At 47.9% G+C, this 20,682-nt stretch overlaps 1 protein-coding gene across 3 annotated transcripts in view; it reads left to right on the forward strand.

Moving 5' to 3' along the window:
* Positions 1–270: 270 nt before the first annotated feature.
* The window catches only part of DAGLB (diacylglycerol lipase beta), a 36,836-nt gene continuing 16,424 nt past the window's right edge, over positions 271–20,682 (forward strand). Inside the window, exons 1-7 of one of the 3 annotated variants that reach the window (XM_032755848.2) lie at positions 271–484; positions 2,094–2,245; positions 9,828–9,999; positions 11,319–11,577; positions 13,353–13,475; positions 15,833–15,960; positions 20,297–20,423. In XM_032755848.2, coding sequence (XP_032611739.2) covers positions 390–484; positions 2,094–2,245; positions 9,828–9,999; positions 11,319–11,577; positions 13,353–13,475; positions 15,833–15,960; positions 20,297–20,423 — 1,056 coding nt within the window. In that variant the 5' untranslated portion in view covers positions 271–389. The remainder of the gene's footprint in view (positions 485–2,093; positions 2,246–9,827; positions 10,000–11,318; positions 11,578–13,352; positions 13,476–15,832; positions 15,961–20,296; positions 20,424–20,682) is intronic. The other 2 variants (XM_032755849.2, XM_032755851.2) reach the window with 2 other exon arrangements.

Raw genomic sequence — 20,682 nt, forward strand, 5'->3', positions numbered from 1 at the left:
AAGACTCCGTCTAAAAAAAAAAAAAAAAAAAAATCACAAAAAAGGAAAAGGAAATATCACCAGAACGGATATCACTGCACTTTTCACGAAAAAGAAAAAGGAAATACCAGAACGGATTTCACCGACGGGCAGACCTGCAATCGATTCAGCCAGCGGCTTCCGGATCAGAGTTTCTGCGCAGGCGCAGAGAGCTACGGCGGAAGCGGTGGCGTGGGGCTCAGTGCGCGTGCGCCGATCTTGGCCTCTGCGTGAGCATGCGCAGGGCCCCGCCCTCGCTGCGTCTGCGCTTGAGCGCCGACAATTTGGTGGCGGCGTCCGGAGGGTTTTGGTCTGGGCTTGGTGAGCTGCGCACGGGGTCTGTCCTGAGTGCGGGCTACGGGACCTTCGCCATGCCGGGGATGGTACTCTTCGGCCGACGCTGGGCCATCGCCAGCGACGACTTGGTCTTCCCAGGGTTCTTCGAGCTGGTCGTGCGAGTGCTGTGGTAAGGACAGCGGCTATGGGGGCGGTGGAGCGCACCGGGGAGGGAGCGGGGGGCGAGCTGTCCCTTGAGACGGTGACAGAAGTGGCTTCCCAAGCACTGTCGCGGTCCCAGCTCTGGCCACGCATCTTCTTATCGAGTCCTCATCACTGCCCGAAGAGGTGGGCAGTGGTGCTGTGTCCGTTTGACGGATGACAAACCGAAGCCCACAGAGTGACCCGGTGACACACAGGGGACCTGGAAGTCCACGCATCAGGACGCGAGCACCTCTTTGTGTGCAGCGCCGAGACCTGGCCCTGGGGAGCCTCCGAGGGTGTTACCGCCGGCAAAAGCCTTGGCCTCGAGGTCTCCTTTCATGAGGCGGGAGCAGCCACTTGTGCCCTTCCTTCCCTTTATACGGGGCACTTGAATCTGCAACATGAAGGATAAGAAAAAATACCGAGCCGGTTGTGGCTGCATTTCGTGAGAAGCAGACAGACTCAACATACAACGCTGTTGTCTTTCAAAGTGTGGAATCAGTGGGAAGTGGCATTGATACCTGAAGTCTGTTCCCAGAGGATCTGTGCAGGGAATGAATCATTGTTATGAAAAAGTAGAGTCTTGGCTGTGCGCCGTGGCTCACGCCTGTTATCTCAGCACATTGAGAGGCTGAGACGGGAGGATTGCTTGAGGGCAGGAGTTTGAGACCAACGTGGGTAACATAGTGGGACTCCTTTTCTTTTTATTTTTTTGAGACAGGGTCTCACTGTACTACCCAGGCGGGAGTGCAGTGGTGCGATCACCACTCACTGCAGCCTCAACCTCCTGGGCTCAAGCAATCTTCCCACTTCAGTCTTCCAAGTAGCTGGGACCACAGACTCGTGCCACCACGCCCAGCTAACTTTTTCTATTTTTTGTAGAGATGGGGTCTCACTATGTTGCCCAGGCTAGTGTCCAACTCCTGTGCTCAAGTGATCCTCCTGCCTTGGCCTCCCAAAGTGCTGGGATTGCAGACATGAGCCACCGTGCAGGGCCTGGATCTTTTATTGTTGGCAATTATATTCCAGGCCAGGTGCAGTGACTCATGCCTGTAATCCCAGCACTTTGGGAGGCCAAGGCAGGAAGATCACTTGAAGTCAGGAGTTCAAGACCAGCCTGGGCAACATAGCAAGACCCTGTCTCTACAAAAAGAAAAGAGAAAATTATATTCCAAAGTGAACCTTGCCTTGTTTCGGAAATTATTAACTCCTTTTTTTTCTTTTTTTTTTGAGACGGAGTCTCACATTGTTGCCCAGGCTGGAGTGCAGTGGCAGGATCTTGGCTCACTGCAACCTCTGCGTCCCAGGTTCAAGCAATTCTCCTGCCTCAGCCTCCCAAGTAGCTGGGACTACGGGCGCGCACCACTACGCCCAACTATTTTTTTTAATGTATTTTTAGTAGAGACGGGGTTTCACCATATTGATCAGGATGGTCTCGATCTCCTGACCTTGTAATCCACCCACCTCGGCCTCCCGAAGTGCTGGGATTACACGTGTGAGCCACCGCGCCTGGTCCCCTTTTATTTCTTTGTATCATTTTTACACAGCAGCTCCTTGGATTTCATTTCTGACCCTTCCCTTTTTTTTTTTGCCAGGTGGATTGGCATTCTGACATTGTATCTCATGCACAGAGAGAAGCTGGACTGTGCTGGCGGAGCCTTGCTCAGCAGTTACTTGATTGTCCTCATGATTCTCCTGGCAGTTGTCATATGTACCGTGTCAGCCATCATGTGTGTCAGCATGAGAGGTAAAAAGTAGCCTTTTCTATTTGATACCTATTTTTTAATAGCTTTATTGAGATATAATTCACATACAATACAATTCACTTATGTAAACTTTCCAATTCAGCAGTTTTTAATATAATCACAGAGTTGTGCAACCATTACCACAATCAAGTTTATAACATTTTCTTCACTCCTAAAAGAAATCCTGTACCAGGCAGGACATGATGGCTCACACCTGTAATCCCAGCACTTTGGGAGGCTGAGGTGGGTGGATCACTTGAGGCCAGGAGCACAAGACTAGCCTGGCCAACACAGTGAAACCCCATCTCTACGTCTCTACTAAAAATAGAGAAAATTATATTGATGCGTGCTTGTGATCCCAGCTGCTAGGGAGCTGAGATCGCACCACTGTACTCCAGCCTGGGTGACAGAGTGAGACTCTGTCACGAAAAAGAAAGAAAGAGATCCCGTACCCTTTAGCAGTCACTCCTCATTTTCCCCAAACTATCCCAACCCTAAGCATTCACTAATTTGCTTTCTGTCTGTGTACATTTGCCTATTGTGGACATCATATAAGTGGAATTGATTCACTGTGTGGCCTTTTGGTCTGGTTTCTTAAACTTAGCATAATGTCTTCAAGGTTCATCCATGTTTTAGCATGTATCAGTACTTCATTTTTATGGCTGAATAAGAGCATCAAATGAATGGATCACATTTTATTTATCCATTCGCCAGTTGGTAGGCATTTGGATTGTTTCCATTTTTCACCTATTACGAATAATGCAGCTATGAACATTCGCATACAAGTGTTTATACAGACATGTTTTCATTTCTCTTGAGTATGTACCTAGGAGTGGAACTGCTGGATCATGTGTTAATGCTCTGTGAAACCTTTTGAGGAACTGCCAGACTTTTCCAAGCAGCTGTACCATTTTACATTCCCACCAGCAGTGTATAAGGGTTCTAATTGCTCAACGCTGTTATTATATGACTTGTTAATTATAGCCATCCTAGTGAATGTGAAGTGGTAGCTCATGATTTTGTTTTGTTTTGTTTTTTTGAGACGGAGTCACACTCTGTCACCCAGGCTGGAGTGCCATGGCGCAATCTGGGCTCACTGTAACCTCTAGAGCCTCCCGGGTTCAAGTGATTCTCCTGCCTCAGCCTCCCGAGTAGCTGGGGCTACAGGCCGTTTGTTTTTTATCTCATGGCTTTGAGGAACATGTCTTTGATGACTAATGATGTTGAGCATCCTTTCATTTGCTTATTGCTCATTTGTATATCATTTTTGTGGAAATGTCTGTTCAGATCTTTTGCCCAATTTTAGACTAGGCTACTTATCCTTTTATTTTTTATTTTTATTTTTTGAGATAGTCTCCCTCCGTTGCGCAGGCTGGAGTGCAGTGGCATGCTCTCTGCTCACCGCAGCCTCTGTCTCCTGGGTTCAAATGATTCTCATGCCTCAGCCTCCCATGTAGCTGGGATTACAGGCACCCGCTGCCACGCCTGGCTAATTTTTGTATTTTTAGTAGAGATGGGGTTTTACCATGTTGGTCAGGCCTGTCTCGATCTCCTGACCTCAGGTGATCCACCTGCCTTGACTTCCCAAAGTGCTGGGATTACAAGTGTGAGTCACCGTGCCTGGCACCTTTTATTTTTACAGTGTGAGGTTTACAACTATTTTGTTGTTCTTAGAGACAGTGTCTTGCTCTATTGCCCAGGCTAGAGTGCAGTGGCGCAATCATAGCTCACTGCAGCCTCAAATACCTGGGCGCAAGCAGTCCTCTCTTCTCAACCCCCAAGTAGCTGGAACTACAGGCACGTGCCACCATACCTGGCTAATTTTTTTTATTTGTATTTTTTGTAGAGACAGGGTCTTGCTATATAGCTTAGACTGATCTTGAACTCCTGGGCTCAAGTGATCCTCTCGTCTTGGTCTCCCAAAATGCTAGGATTACAGGGGTGAACCACCACGTCTGATCCCCTATTCTTCATATTTTTTTTTTTTGAAACGGAGTCTCGCTCTGTCGCCCAGGCTGGAGTGCAGTGGCGCAATCTCGGCTCACTGCAAGCTCCGCCTCCCGGGTTCACGCCATTCTCCTGCCTCAGCCTCTCCGAGTAGCTGGGACTACAGGCGCCCGCCACCACGCCCGGCTAATTTTTTGTATTTTTAGTAGAGACGGGGTTTCACCGTGGTCTCGATCTCCTGACCTCGTGATCCGCCCGCCTCGGCCTCCCAAAGTGCTGGGATTACAAGCGTGAGCCACCACGCCCGGCCTATTCTTCATATTTTTTATGTGTGTTACAGTTTTCTGTAGATAACCATTTATCTGAGAATGTCTCCAGAAGTGTTGGAAACCTTCCCTGTTGGATTCCTCTGCTTCATAGGATGATGTGAGCACTGTGGTGACTAGTAAAGGAATGCATTCATAGAAACGATTCATCGGTCAGAGGCAGGGCTGTGTGACATGCCACCATCCGCCATATTTTAGTCTTTTGTCACTGCTTGAATTGGGATGGACGAAGTATGCATATCAGATATATGCTGGTGGTGGAGGTGCATGGGAAGGCGCTGGTGATACAGTGAGTGACAGCATCAAGATCTTGACAGTTTGGAATAAAGGACTGAAGTGTAAAAGGTGTTAGCTCATGGGAGAAATGTAGAGGGTAGAAATGTTAGCAGCGACATCTTTCGTGAGAAAAAGACCTTAGGGTTTGGGATGACCAGCAAGAGTGGCATGTCCCTGATTACCACAGTAACATAGAAGACAGCTCTGTGTATTTTATTTTACTTTTTTCTTTTGAGATAGAGTTTCGCCCTTGTTGCCCAGGGCTGGACTGTAATGGCATAATCTCAGCTCACTGCAACCTCTGCCTCCCAGGTTCAAACAATTCTCTGCCTCAGCCTCCCAAGCAGCTGAGATTACAGGTGCGTGCCACCACACCCAGCTAATTTTTTTAGTAGAGACAAAGTTTCTTTTTTTTTTTTTTTTTTTGGGGACAGAGTCTCACTCTTTTGCCCAGGTCCGACTGCAGTGGCGCTATCTCTGTCTCGGCTCACTGCAAGCTCCACCTCCCGGGTTCACGCCATTCTCCTGCCTCAGCCTCCCACGTAGCTGGGACTACAGGCACCCGCCACCACACCTGGCTAAATTTTTTTGTTGTATTTTTAGAAGAGACGGGGTTTCACCATGTTAGCCAGGATGGTCTTGATCTCCTGACCTCATGATCCACCCGCCTCGGCCTCTCAAAGTGCTAGGATTACAGGCATGAGCCACCGCACCTGGTCTAGTAGAGACAAAGTTTCACCATGTTGGCCAGGTTGGTCTCGAACTCCTGACCTCCGGTGATCCGCCCACCTCGTCCTCCCAAAGTGCTGGTATTACAGGTGTGAGCCACCGCACCCGGCTAGCTCTGTGTATTTTAGTATGCCTCTAGAAACATCCATGCAAGGAGGCTGGATTGATGGAGGCTCCACGTTTGTGTTGGCCCCCAAGTGTAGGCTGTCATTGGTGCCAGATGCTTAAGGAAAGAAAGAAACCATGTGTACAGTGTGGCTTCAGCGCTGGGAAGCTTCTTATTGAAGGTGAAGTATTGAGACTGGTGTCATTTCAGATACAGCATTATCTAACTTATTTGTCCTTTTTTGTTCATCTCACATGCTGGTTAAACCACTGAGTTTGTGGCTGTAATAGCAGGATCAGAGTGGAAGGAGTCGGTGTACTTTTTTTTTTCCCTTACATGTTTGTTTGTCTTGAGATATTTTTGGTGTTGGGATGCCTTTACCTCCCTGTGAGGGATGCTCGTATTCACTCCGTTCCCTCCTCCTAGACACTCGTACGATGCTTGCATCATCATGTACTTGTGGTCAGAGCTCAGAAATCATCTGTGGGTTGTCGGCGTGTTGTGGGTTGTCTATCCCACAGCCTCCTCCAAACAGAACCCCGTTTTGTTTTGCCCCCATCCCACACATACCAAGTATGCGTCAGAGAAGCAGACTCTAGGCCCGGCTCACGTATCTGTGATCGGTTCAGGAATGGACACATGACCCAGTTTGGCCCGGTGAGAGTCAGGGAGAGTTTGGTGGAAGGTTCTGGGGAGGTGCTTCCTTGCCCCCCTAGGAAGGATCCAAAAGCCATTTATCATCACTCTCCTGGCTGAAGCTGCGTCTCCACTCACAGCGCAAGGCAAGCTGACATACAGAGCAGGGGAGAGCTGGGAGAAGCACAAGGAGATGGAGCCGGGTCTCGGTCAGGGCAGCCCTGTTGCCGTCCTGCTTCTACACTCAGTCCCTCAGGTCAGTGTGGCCCTTCCTGCTTTTCAGCCAGTTTGAGTTGAATTTTCTGTAGCTTGTGGCTAGAGATATCCCACCGAACTGAAAACAGTATTTTATAAAAATGTTCGTTTAATTGTCAGTTTGTTACATATAACATCATATGCCTTATTAAAAATATGTATTGAAGGCCAGGCACGGTGGTTCACACCTGTAATCCCAGCACTTTGGGAGGCTGAGGCGGGTGGATCACGAGGTCAGGAGATTGAGACCATTTTGGCTAACATGGTGAAACCCCACCTCTACTAAAAATACAAAAAATTAGCCGGGCGTGGTGGTGGGCTCCTGTAGTCCCACCTACTCGGGAGGCTGAGGCAGGAAAATCTCTTGAACTCGGGAGGCGGAGGTTGCAGTGAGCCGAGATCGCGCCAGCGATCTCAGCTTCCTGAGTAGCTGGGACTACATGAGCACACCACCATGCCCGGCTAATTTTTTATATTTTAGTAGAGATGAGGTTTCACCATGTTAGCCAGGCTGGTCTCAAACTCCTGAGCTCAGGCAATCCGTCCACCTCGGCCTCCCAAAGTGCTAGGATTACAGGCGTGAGCCACCGCACCCGGCCGGAAAGTTTTTCTAGGCAGGCAAAACTGTGTAAAGGAGATTTTCACAGTATCATCATCATCATCATCATCTTTTTAAAAAAATAATCAGAGATGAGGTCTCTCCGTGTTCCCCAGGGTGGTCTCGAACTCCTGGGCTCAAGCAATCCTCCTGCCTTGACCACCCAATGTGCTGGGATCAATATCTTATTTTCTGGAACTTAATCAGAGCAACTCCATCTCTTGATTCCTGGTCTGTGTATTTCATTAATGCAATATCAGCAGTTGTCATCACAGTTGGAGTTTCAGGTCCAGGTGCTGCTGACATTATGATGTGTCTGTTTTTAGAATCCCAGCCCTCCAGGAAGCAGTGTGTATGCAGATACTGTTTCCTGTTTCTCTGGGGTGTTTGACTATTGTTATAACAAGCTCCAAATATAGGACTGTGGTTTTTTTTGTTTGTTTGTTTGTTTTTACATACCTGCACCCTTTCCCCCTCAGAGAGGTTAGTGTTACAGTTATTTAGCTTATAAAATTTTGTTTTTGTGCCAAAAATGAGGCTGTTAGTGCCTAATATTTTATTTATTTATTTTTGCATTTTAAAAATTATTATTATACTTTAAGTTCTATGGTACATGTGCACAACATGCAGGTTTGTTACATATGTGTACATGTGCCATGTTGGTGTGCTGCACCCGTTTTTTGTTTTTGTTTTTTTTTTTGAGACGGAGTCTCGCTCTGTCGCCCAGGCTGGAGTGCAGTGGCGCGATCTCGACTCACTGCAACCTCCGCCTCCCGGGTTCATGCCTTTCTCCTGCCTCAGCCTCCCGAGTAGCTGGGACTACAGGTGCCCGCCACCATGCCCGGCTAATTGTTTGTATTTTTAGTAGAGATGGGGTTTCACAGTGTTAGCCAGGATGATCTCGATCTCCTGACCTCGTGATCCACCCGCCTCGGCCTCCCAAAGTGTGGGATTACAGGCGTGAGCCACCGCACCCGGCTGCACCCATTAATCGTTATTTACATTAGGTATATCTATCTCCTAATGCTATCCCTCCTCCCTCCCCCACCCCACGACAGGCCCCGGTGTGTGATGTTCCCCACCCTGTGTCCGAGTGTTCTCATTGTTCAGTTCCCACCTATGAGTGAGAACATGCAGTGTTTAGTTTTCTGTCCTTGCGATAGTTTGCTCAGAATGATGGTTTCCAGCTTCATCCATATCCCTACAAAGGACGTGAACTCATCCTTCTTTATGTTAGTGCCTAATATTTTAAAATGTAACTATTTAAGTCATTCTAACAGAAGATAATTTTTGGAATTTAAAAGCTATTTCCTGGCAGGGTGCTGTGGCTCATGCCTGTAATCCCAGCACTTTGCGAGGCAAAGGCAGGCAGATCACTTGAGGTCAGGAGTTCAAGACCAGCCTGGCCAACATGGTGAAACCCAGTCTCTACTAAAAATACAAAAATTAGCCAGATGTAATGCCTCTAATCCCGGCTACTAGGGAGGGTGAGGCAGGAGAATCGCTTGAACCTGGGAGGCGGAGGTGGTGGTAAGCTGAGATCACACCACTGCACTCCAGCCTGGGCAACAGACTGATACTCCATCTAAAAAAACAAAAACAAAAATTAACCAAAAAACCCCCACAAAAAAAAACTGTCTATGGGACTATTAGGCCAATTTCAGCGTGGTGGTGTGCACCTGTAGTCCCAGCTACCCGAGAGGCTGAGGTGGGTGGATCACTTGAGCCTGAGAGGTTGAGGCTGCAGTGAATCGTGATTGTGCTACCACACTCCAGCCTGGGCAAGAGAGTGAGACCCTGTCTCCAAAAAAAAAAAAAAAAAAAGGTAGCTATTACGCTGTCTGAGCTTCAGTTTGCTTGCTCATACGTAAAATGAGATAATGACTAACCCAGTCATCATGGGGATTGAAGAACAACGCGCATAAAGTGTTTTAGGATGGTGTCTAGAACAATATAGGTCTCAAAGGGACGTGGAACTTATTTTCCTGGCTGTTAGAACTTGGGTGACCATATATCCCTGTTTGCCTGGGACAGTTCTGTTTTGTGCCTGTTGTCCCAGCATAATTATTATTATTATTATTATTATTATTTTTTGAGACCTAGTCTTGCTCTGTCGCCCAGGCTAGAGTACAGTGGTGCAATCTCAGCTCACTGCAACCTCCACCTCCCGGGTTCAAGTGATTCTCCTGTCTCAGCCTCCCTCGCAAGTAGCTGGGATTACAGACGCCCACCACCACGCCTTGCTAATTTTGTTTAGTAGAGATGAGGCTTCACCATGTTGGCCAGGCTAGTCTCGAACTCCTGACCTCAGGTGATCTACCTGCCTTGGCCTCCTCCCAAAGTGCTGGGAGTATAGATGTGAGCCACTGCGCCTGACCCCAGCATAATTATTAATAGTCCCCTTTTTTGCTCTCAGAAGTATACCAGTTTGGGCCATGATTATATTGTCACCCCAGTGAGAACGCAGAAGTGTTTTTAATCCCTGGTAAATCTTAAAAAAGAGCCCAAGACTTTTTGTCACGTTTCCCATCCTCACTTTCTCACTTGCTCTCTGACTTAGGTGCTGATTACCAATTACAAGTAGAAAAAGTCAGGAGGCGGGTGTGTGCACAGTACAAATGTATGCTCTGCAAAAACTGTATTTTTGCAAAAAGGAAGCTCTTCATCTCTGAGGAAGCAACTGAGCAGTCGGAACATTTTTTGTATTTCAGGAACGATTTGTAACCCTGGACCGCGGAAGTCTATGTCTAAGCTGCTTTACATCCGCCTGGCGCTCTTTTTTCCAGAGATGGTCTGGGCCTCTCTGGGGGCCGCCTGGGTGGCAGATGGCGTTCAGTGCGACAGGACAGTTGTAAACGGCATCATCGCAACCGTCGTGGTCAGGTGACGTCTCCCTTCTTCTCTTTGAGTTTCAGTGGATTTGAAGCATAGGTGAACAAACCCTTCTAACATGACAGAGAGTCCAGCATCCCTCGGATTTCCTGAAATAGTTAGAAATTGGAGTTAGTTTCTGCGTAACTCATGAAAATTCAGAGACACTGTTTATCCATGAAATACAACTCGTCTTTCATTATGTATGTATTGATGTAGATTTCTTTCCTTACTGGTTCTTTATTTTCTACATTCCCTTCTCTCTCTCTTTTTTCTTTTTTTCTTAAAGTCTTTTATTCCTAACCCTTCTCTTATAAGAATTCGGAAGAAAACCAAAGACCAAAACCAGAGCAAAAACTAAAACTAAAGGTGTGAAAAGAGATACGGTGTCCAGAAGTGGGACAGGAGATAATATTCTAGAACAGTAAGGTTTTTGTGTTTTCTAGGCTAAAAATCTTAGAGATGATCCAGTCCCGCCCCCTTAACACCCTCTGTTGTAAATAAGGAATCAGACCTGGGCTGTTGCTGCGTTTCTTGAGTCACACCGCCAGGGGGCAGAAGAGCCCCTTCGGGAGGGGCATCTTCCCGGTGGCGTGTGCTCCTGATTCCAGCGTCTTGCAGTGTGGAAATATTTAAACATATAGATGAGAGGCCTATCAGAGTACCCTGTGCTACCTTCATGAGAAGAGCCCTGAGGCACTGAAGGGGAAGGGCGTATGTCATGGCCATATGGAGAAGTGCCCGCTGCTTCCGGGCCCAGGCTGCAGCTCTGCCCAGCGGACACCTCCCTGTTCCTTCTGTAACCTTTACTGTTAGGGTGGGGCCTGGGTTAACCATTGATTCATAAGGAACTTTTTTTTTTTTCTTGGAGACAGAGTCTCCCTCTGTCGCCAGGCTGGAGTGCAGTGGTGCCATCTTGGCTCACTACAATCTCTGACTCTCTGGTTCAAGCGATTCTCCTGCCTCAGCCTCCTGAGAAGCTTGGACTACAGGCACCCGCCACCACACCCAGCTAATCTTTGTGTTTTTAGTAGAGACGGGGTTTCACCATGTTGGCCAGGCTGGTCTCGATCTCCTGACCTTGCGATCTGCCGGCCTCGGCCTCCCAAAGTGCTGGGATTACAGGTGTGAGCCACCACGCCCAGCCTCATAAGGAACTTTCTAGAAGAAAGTTGCTTACCTCAGGCAGGTTCCAGGAGAGCTGCATCTTCCTCGGTAACAGAACCTCCGTGGTAGAGACTCAGAAACTGAACCTGGAGGAGGGACCTCAGACACCTGTGTCTGGGCTGGGGCCCGCAGTCACCGAGCCTTTTCCTGTCTCTGTCTTGCAGTTGGATCATCATCGCTGCTACAGTGGTTTCCATTATCATTGTCTTTGACCCTCTTGGGGGGAAAATGGCTCCATATTCCTCTGCCGGCCCCAGCCACCTGGATAGTCATGATTCAAGCCAGTTACTTAATGGCCTCAAGACAGCAGCTACAAGCGTGTGGGAAACCAGAATCAAGCTCTTGTGCTGTTGCATTGGGAAAGACGACCATACTCGGGTTGCTTTTTCGAGTACGGCAGAGCTTTTCTCAACCTACTTTTCAGTAAGCCAAGGGGATCTGGTTTGGTCTCTTTCTTCTGTTTCAGTAAATGCTTCTGATGGAGCCGGTCCCTCTGTTCCCATAAAACAGCGTTTGAGAACCTGGCGTCTTTGGGTGTGTGGGGGGGTGGCGGGAGACCCTCTGTGATGAGCCCTCCAGGGAGCAGTTAACTGCAAGAGCCACACCTTCTCAGACCCTGTGTCCCAGTAGGACATGTGTTCATATTGACACCCACTCACTACCCTGTCGAAATGCTGGATTAGCCTGTAAGGAACCACATAACGGACACTGTACACTTTGAGAATAATTTGCAGCTGCTATTGAGCAGATACCAAGCACAGGCAGTGGCATGAATCGAGGTTGGAATCAGATAGTGAGTGACTTCTTAGCACTTTGTGTCATGATGGAAATGATCGATAATGCTACTTTTGGAAGACAGTTTGAGTAGATGATTGCAGCACAGAAGGGAGAGTCATTCTAGAGCAATTTCTTCCCGCAATTTGAAAATGCTTGTTTTTTTTCACATGCAGCGTGTCATCTTTTTATATGACATTCTCTGCTAAATGCTGTTATATTCCATACTGAGACGAGGTAAGGGAGGAAGAGTTCTCTGCTTATCCTGCACACCTGCCAGCCTCTCTTCCCACCTCTGCACTATCCGACTTGTCACCATTCAGGGCTGGTCCTGGAGCCTGACACCAAGCCGTAGCAGCAGCCTCCGTAGAGGGAAGAGGGAAGCGTGTTCCCTAAATAACTTAAAGGAGTGCCTCAACCTAATCTTAACATATTTGGAAGAGGGAAGAAGAGAAGCTGGTTATTTCTAGAGGATGTTGTAATCTGCATCACAGGCAGAACTGATGGCTCAGTGGCCAAGTGGCCAGTATATTGTCCCTTCTTTTTTTTTTTTGAGACAAGGTCTCGTTTTGTCTCCTAGGCTGGAGTGCAGTGGCGCAATCTTGGCTGCAAGCTCCGCCTCCCGTGTTCAAGAGATTCTCCTGCCTCAGCCTACTGAGTAGCTAGAGTACTACAATAGCTGGGATGACAGGCACCTGCCACCACACCCAGCTAATTTTTGTATTTATAGTAGAGACGGGATTTCACCATGTTGGCCAGGCTGGTCTCGAACTTCTGACCTCAGATGATCCACCCACCTCGGCCTCCCAAAGTGCTGGGATTACAGGCGTGAGCCACCGCACCCGGCAGTATATTGTCCATTCTTACGGGCTACAAGTACCCGGAGGTGATTGAGAATTCCTAACTCCTCCATTTCCTGGAGAAAAAGGACACGTCAGGCCCAAGAAGACTCACTGTCTGTTGCTTTCCTAGCTTGGGGTCCTTTTTGAGGCTTGCCATACCAAATCTCTACCATCCACTGTGTTTCAACAAAACCTTCCCAGCATCTTGAGAAATGAGAGTATAACTGTGGGCTAAAATGGTGCATTGCTACAAAAACGGACAATTTATCCATTGATTTCTCTACTTTACAAAATATTTGAAGTAGATTAAAAATAGTTGAGTCACTTGAAGTGAAATTTTAAGACAGATGAATAGCATTTTCATATTCTCCAGTGGAGTTGCCTGAGGGCAGGATTTGAAAACATATTCAGGTCACATAGAGAAGTACTCCTGCCAGGAACAGGCTTTTTAACAGACCTCTGTGTCTAGAAATGTCTCTGTGTGTGCGTGAATGCCTATGAACTCTAGAAGACCGGATTTTAGGGAACCCGGGGGCGGTGCCTGCTGGGTTTTATGACAGGCCATTGTGGTTTCCCACCCAGGACACAGATCTGGTGCCCAGCGACATTGCGGCGGGCCTCGCCCTGCTTCATCAGCAACAGGACAATATCAGGAACAACCAAGAGCCTGCCCAGGTGGTCAGCCATGCCCCAGGGAGCTCCCAGGTGAGGCTGGCTTCATGGAGTGTCCAGTTCTGACACTTAACACCTTTTGGTGGGTCTTCAGAATCATACAGCTAACCTATAGCAATTTCCTCCTCCCTTCCTTCCCCTTTTTCCTCCCCACCCCTTCCCCTCCGCTCCCCACCCCTTCCCTCTTCCCCTCCCCTCCCCACCACTTCCCCCTTCCCCTCCCCTTCTCCTCCCACCCCTTTCCCCTTCTCCTCCCACCCCTTCCCCTCCCCTGCCCTCACCTCTCCACCCCTGCCCTCACCTCCCCTCTCCTCCTCTTCCCTCCCCTCCCCCCTGTCGCCCAGGCTGGAGTGCAGTGGCGCAATCTCAGCTCACTGCAAGCTCCGCCTTCCGGGTTCACGCCATTCTCCTGCCTCAGCCTCTCCGAGTAGCTGGGACTACAGGCGCCCGCCACCACGCCTGGCTAATTTTTTATATTTTTAGTAGAGATGGGGTTTCACTGTGGTCTCGATCTCCTGACCTCGTGATCCGCCCGCCTTGGCCTCCCAAAGTGCTGGGATTACAAGCGTGAGCCACCGCGCCCAGCCTCCCCTCCCCTTTTTTTCTTTTTCTTTTTTGAGGCGGAGTTTTGCTCTTGTTGCTCAGGCTGGAGTGCAATGACACAATTGGCCCACCTCAATCTCCACCTCCCTGGTTCACGTGATTCTCCTGCCTCAGCCTCCGGAGTAGCTAGGATTACAGGCGCATGCCACCACACTCAGCTAATTTTTTGTATTTTTTAGTAGAGATGGGGTTTTGCCATGTTGGCCAGGCCGGTCTCAAACTCATGACCTCAGGTAATCTGCCTGCCTCGGCTTCCCACAGTGCTGGGATTACAGGTGTGAGCCACCACACGGGGCATATTTTTCAGTTTTTTAACTTTTATTTTAGGTTCAGGGGTATATGAGCCGGGTTGTTACACAGGTAAACTCATGTCACGATGGTTTGTTGTAAAGATTATTTTGTTACCCAGGTACTAAGCCTAGGACCCTACAGCAGTTTCATTAGCAGCTGGGTTGGAATCTGATTGGTGGCTTCCATTGGTTCCATTGCATCACCTGTCAGGTGAGGCATCTTCATATCACCTGGAGTTCAGGTAGTGGGAACGCATTCCTGGCCACTTTATCATCCATCATATCTTTATTTTTTATTTTATTTTATTTTTTGAGACAGAGTCTCACTCTGTCGCCCAGGCTGGAGTGCAATGGCACGATCCTGGCTCACTGCAACCTCTACCTCCTGACTTCAAGCAATTCTCCTGCCTCAGCCTCCACAGTAGCTGGGACTACAAGGCGTGCACCACCACGCCCAGCTAATTTTTGTATTTTTAGTAGAGACGAGTTTCACCGTGTTGGCCAGGCTGTTCTTGAACTCTTAGCCTCAAGTGATTTGCCAGCCTTGGCCCCCCAAAGTGCTGGGATTACAGGCGTGAGCCACTGCACCCGGCCACACCCATCATATCTTTGAAGGCTTGTGTTTTAGGAAATTTGCTGTTCAATTCTATGCATTAGAAAAATTCCTCCTGGGATGGGGACTGCGATTCTCCCTGGGCATGTTTGCTTTTCTTCTCTGGGGCTGGGGTCAGAAACAGTTCAGCTTTGCTTGGTGATAATTTTCCTGCTACAGGTTGTTACATTTTTGAGAAAGAAAATTGCACATAGACGGTATGTATTTTCGCTGCTCCTGGTTAAGCCACTCAGTTCTTGGCAGCTCGTGTGTGGCAGCGGCATGGAAATGTACTAGTTTCAGGCATCTAGATAGGAAGCGCTGGCTCATTTCAGCAAAGACACCAGAGAAGTCATTGGAGTGTTTTTTTACTATTAACTTCCCCCGTGCTTGCTGCATTCCTATAAAATGAGGAGTCAGGCCGGGCATGGTGGCTCACTCCTGGCTTCCCAGCACTTTGGGAGGCCAAGGCAGGTTGATCACCTGAGGTCAGGAGTTCGAGACCAGCCTGGCCAACATGGTGAAACCCCGTCTCTACTAAAAATACAAAAATTAGCCAGGCGTGGTGGCAGGTGCCTGTAATCCCAATGACTGGGGAGGCTGAGGCAGGGGAATTGCTTGAACCTGGGAGGCGGAGGTTGCAGTGAGCTGAGATTGTGCCACTGCACTCCGGCCTGGTGACAGAGTGAGACTCTGTCTAAAAAAAAAAAAAAAAAAAAAAAAAAGATGAGGAGTCCATGTCAGTCCGTATTGAAGGAGCAGTTTTGCCTGTGGGCGTCTGAGAGTTCTATTCAGCGAAGGAGCAGGAAGAGTCAGGAATGAGTTCAGGTTTCAGATCTCAGTGTGTCGATCCTCTGTATCAGGAGTTCCCTTAATAAACAGTAGTTTTTGTCCTTCTCTTGTAGGAAGCTGATCTGGATGCAGAATTAGAAAACTGCCATCATTACATGCAGTTTGCAGCAGCGGCCTATGGGTGGCCTCTCTACATCTACAGAAACCCCCTCACGGGGCTGTGCAGGATTGGTGGTGACTGGTGGGTTGGCACAGTCTGAGCCTCCATAGCCATATTTCCCTTAAAAAAAAAAAAAGCTTTCTATTTTGAGATATTTCAAAAATTTGAAAGAACAGTGCAAAGAACTCCCATGAATCCTTTACCTAGAGTCACCAGCTGTGACTCATCTGGTCACATGTGCTGTATCTCTCTCTCTCTCTCTCTCTCTGTATATATATATATATTTATAATGTACATGTATTTTTTTTTCCCTGAACCATTTTATTTTTCTCTTTTTGAGACAGAGTTTTACCCTTGCTGCCCAGGCTGGAGTGCAATGGCGTGATCTCAGCTCGCCGCAACCTCTGTCTCCCATGCTCAAGTGGTGCTACTGGCTCAGCCTCCTGAGTAGTTGGGATTACAGGTGCCTGCCACCATGCCCAGCTAATTTTCATTTTTTGAGATGGAGTTTCGCTCTGTCGCCCAGGCTGGAGTGCAGTGTCACAATCTTGGCTCACTGCAAGCTCTGCCTCCCTGGTTCATGCCATTCTCCTGCCTCAGCCTCCCAAGTAACTGGGACTACAGGCGCCCGCCACCACGCCTGGCTAACTTTTTGTATTTTTAGTAGAGATGGGGTTTCACTGTGTTAGCCAGGATGGTCTCAATCTCCTGACCTCGTGATCCGCCCGCCTCGGCCTCCCAAAGTGCTGGGATTACAAACATGAGCCACCACGCCCGGCCACACCCGGCTAATTTTCTATTTTTAGTAGAGACGGGGTTTCACCATGTTGGCCAGGCTGGTCTGGAACTCTTGACCTCGTGGTTCGCCTGCCTCACCCTCCCAAAGTGCTGGGATTACAGGCGTCAGCCACCAGGCCCGGTCTCAGGTAATTTTTGTATGTTTAGTGGAGATGGGGTTTCCCCATGTTGACCAGGCTGGTCTGGAACTCCTGACCTCAAGTGATCTGCCTGCCTCAGCCTCCCAGAGTTCTGGGATTACAAGGTGTGAGCCACTGTGCCCAGCCCCAGTAATACCCTTTTTAGCAATTTTTTTCTCCAATCCAGGATGATGTGTTGCATCTAGTTGCCGTGTCTCTTTGGTCTCCTTCAAGTTGTAAGTTTCTCAGCCATTCTTTCCTTTATGATATTGACATTTTGAAGAGGGCAGTGCAGATATTTTGTAGAAGGGCCCTCACTTCGCATTTGTGTGATGGTTTCCCCATGATTAGATTTATGTTTTGCATTTTTGGCGGGAATGGTCCATGACAGCCATCCTTCCTAGTGTATCATATCGGGGATACACGATGCCAGTTTGTCCCATTTCTGGTGATACTAACTTTGATTGCTTGACTGAGGTGGTGACTGCCAGCCTTGAGACCATTTAGCTATCTTGTCCCAGGCCGAGTGTGGTGTCTCAGACCTGTAATCCCAGCACTTTGGGAGGCCAAGGCCGGCAGATCACTTGAGCTCAGGAGTTTGAGACCAGCCTGGGCAACCTGGCAAAACTCCATCTCACTAAAAATATAAAAATTAGCTGGGTGTAACAGTGTGTACCTGTAGTCCCAGGTGCTTGGGAGGCTGAGGCAGGAGAAACACTTGAGCCCAGGAGGCTGAGGTTGCAGTGAGCCAGGGTTGCGCCACTGCACTCCAGCCTGGGTGACAGAGCAAGACCCTGTCTTAAAAAATAAATAAATATATATGTCTGTGTCCCACCAAGCGCAGTGGCTCATGCCTATAATCCCAGCACTTTGGAAGGCCAAAGCGGGTGGATCACCTGAGGTCACGAGTTCAAGATAATCCTGACCAACAGGGTGACACCCCGTCTCTACTAAAAATACAGAAATTAGCTGGGCTTGGTGGCGTACACCTGTAATCACAGCTACTTGGGAGGCTGAGGCAGGAGAATCGCTTGAACCAGGGAGTTGGAGGTTGCAGTGAGTGGAGATCACACCATTGCACTCCAGCCTAAGCAACAGAGCAAGACTCTGTCTCAAAAAGAAAAAACAAAAAAAGAAACCGAAACAAAATAAAAAACAAATAAATGTCCTATCCCTCTCTGAATTCTCATCTGGCAGTACAGCATCCATTGATTCTTATCTGAATCACTTATTACCTGGATGGTGGCAAAATTGTGATTTTTCTTTCTTTCTTTTTTTGAGACGGAGTCTCACGATCCTGGCTCACTGCAACCTCCATCTCCCAGGTTCAAGTGATTCTCCTGCCTCAGCCTCCCAAGTAGCTGGGATTACAGGCCCGCACCACCATACTCGGCTAATTTTTTGTAACTTTAATAGAGATGGGTTTTCGCTGTGTTGGCCAGGCTGGTCCAACTCCTGACTTCAGGTGATCCACCAGCCTTGGCCTCCCAAAGTGGTTGGATTACAGGCATGAGCCACCACACCTGGTCAAAATTGTGATTTTTTTCTAAATTCGTCATTTCTTCTACGTTAATTGTCATTCTCCTGTAAAAAAGAGCTTTTTATCCCTACATCTTTTTGTTAATATGGATTTATAGATTCTTAAATTATTCAGTGGGTTGTAATTGTTACTGTTCATTTTGTAGTAAGTACAGTGTTTATTTGATGCTCAAAATGTCCCAGATTTTGTCCTGCAGACTGGCTCCTATGTTCTTTTCATATGACCCCATCATGTTTTGAGCACTTCCTAACCTCTTGATTTTGCTTTTTCTTTTTTTGGGACTGTTGCCCAGGCTAGAGTATAGTGGTATCATCACAGCTTACTGTAACACCACACCCTTAACCTCCTGGGCTCAAGTGATCCACCTGCCTCGGTCTCCCAAAGTCCTGGGATTACAGGTGTAAGCCACCATGCCTGGCCTATGTATTTATTTTAAAGATCATGAGATTATACTAATTTTGTTTGTTTGTTTGTCTTTTAAGAGACGGGGTTCTCTCACCTCAGCCTCCCAAGTAGCTGGGACTACAGGCATGCAGTGCCAGACCTGGATGATTTTTTTAAATGTTTTAAATTAATAAATTTCTTTTTAGAGACAGTTTTGCTTTGTTGCCCAGGCTGGTCTCCAACACTTGAGCGATCCTCCCACCTCAGCCTCCCAAAGTTCTGGCATCATGAGCATCAGTCCCCTGGCCCTGATATCTTTTAATTCTAATCCAAAGCCACAGAGTTTCTCTTTGCTTCTCCACATCATGTCTGCAAAGAGAAGCCTGGCTCCCAGCAACATCAGCGTGGGTTACCCACGCTCAGTCCCCCATTACTAAGAAAATAGTTTCAGAATTGCTATACCCAGTTCCACTACAAAAAGGGCATCTGCTAAGTAGAGTTTGTGATTTGTTTGTAGTTTTTTTAGTTTTTATTTTTATTTATTTTAATTTAATTTAATTGTATTTTTTAATTGTATTTTGTATCACTCTGTCGCCTAGGCTGGAGTGCAGTGGCGCGATCTCAGCTCATTGCAACCTCTGCTTCCTGGTTGCAAGCAAGTCTCCTGCCTCAGCGTCCCGAGTAGCTGGGATTACAGGCGCCTGCCACCACACCTGGCTGAGTTTTATATTTTTAGTAGAGGTGGGGTTTCAGCATGTTGGCCAGACTGGTCTCGAACTCCTGACTTCAGGTGATCCACCTGCCTCGATCTCCCAAAGTGCCGGATTACAGACGTGAGCCACCACTCCCGTCCTCTTTTTGTTTTTTAAATGTAGAGCACAGTACTCAAAAGTTACTTATATGATTTCTTTTCTTATTTATTTTCTACAGAGTTGGCTGTGTTGTTCATTTGGACAGGTTTGGTTTACCTACTTCTGATGGCATTCAGTTTTAGGGACTTGCCCATCCTTGTTGATTAATTTTTTGAATATAGAAATCATTAACATGATGCCAGAAGTCAGAACTCTTTCCAAGAAGTGTACACAGAGAAGTATTATCTTTAATAAGCCATTCCAGGCCCAGTGCAGTGGCTCACGCTTATAATCCCAGCACTTTGGGAGGCCAAGACGGGCAGTTCACCTGAGGTCAGGAGTTTAAAACCATCCTGACCAACACAGCGAAACTCTGTCTCTACTGAAAATACAAAAACTAGCCGGGCATGGGGACGCACACATGTAATCCCAGCTACTCAGGAGGCTGAGGCAGGGGAATCGCTTGAACCTGGGAGGCGGAGGTTGCGGTGACCCGAGATTGTACCACTGTACTCCAGCTTGGGTGACAGAGTGAGGCTCCATCTCAATCAATCAATAAATCAATAAAATAAGTTTTAAAAAGCCATTCCATGTCAGCCAGCCTAAGTCCTGAGAATTGTCCGCTCTGGTCCTCGCATCTCTGGGAGAATGTGGCGGTGAGGGTTGACATTCCTTGCTAAGTGGCTCTGTTCGGCACAGTAACGTCTTTGTCCTCCTTTTTTTAGCTGCAGAAGCAGAACCGCAGACTATGACTTGGTCGGAGGCGATCAGCTCAACTGTCACTTCGGCTCCATCCTGCACACCACAGGGCTGCAGTACAGGGACTTCATCCACGTCAGCTTCCATGACAAGGTGTGGACACTGCAGGCGGCGGCTCTTCTTTTGGGTCCTGGAGCCCTTAAGAGATTCTGATGGAAGTTATGAATTATTCTTCCCGTAATTCGTAGACACACAAACACACTCTTAAGTTCTGTGTACCATTTCAGAGGGGCCACAGATCCTGGGGAAGCCACACAGATGCCCTGGTGCAGGTTCAGAACCCAGGTTTCACATAAGATAGAGACGTCTTCATCAGAGATAGTGCACTGCGTTTCTTACCTCGCCCTTCTGT

The sequence above is a fragment of the Hylobates moloch genome, unplaced genomic scaffold (assembly GCF_009828535.3).
Source record: "Hylobates moloch isolate HMO894 unplaced genomic scaffold, HMol_V3 SCAFFOLD_1, whole genome shotgun sequence".
In the NCBI taxonomy this organism is placed as follows: domain Eukaryota; kingdom Metazoa; phylum Chordata; class Mammalia; order Primates; family Hylobatidae; genus Hylobates; species Hylobates moloch.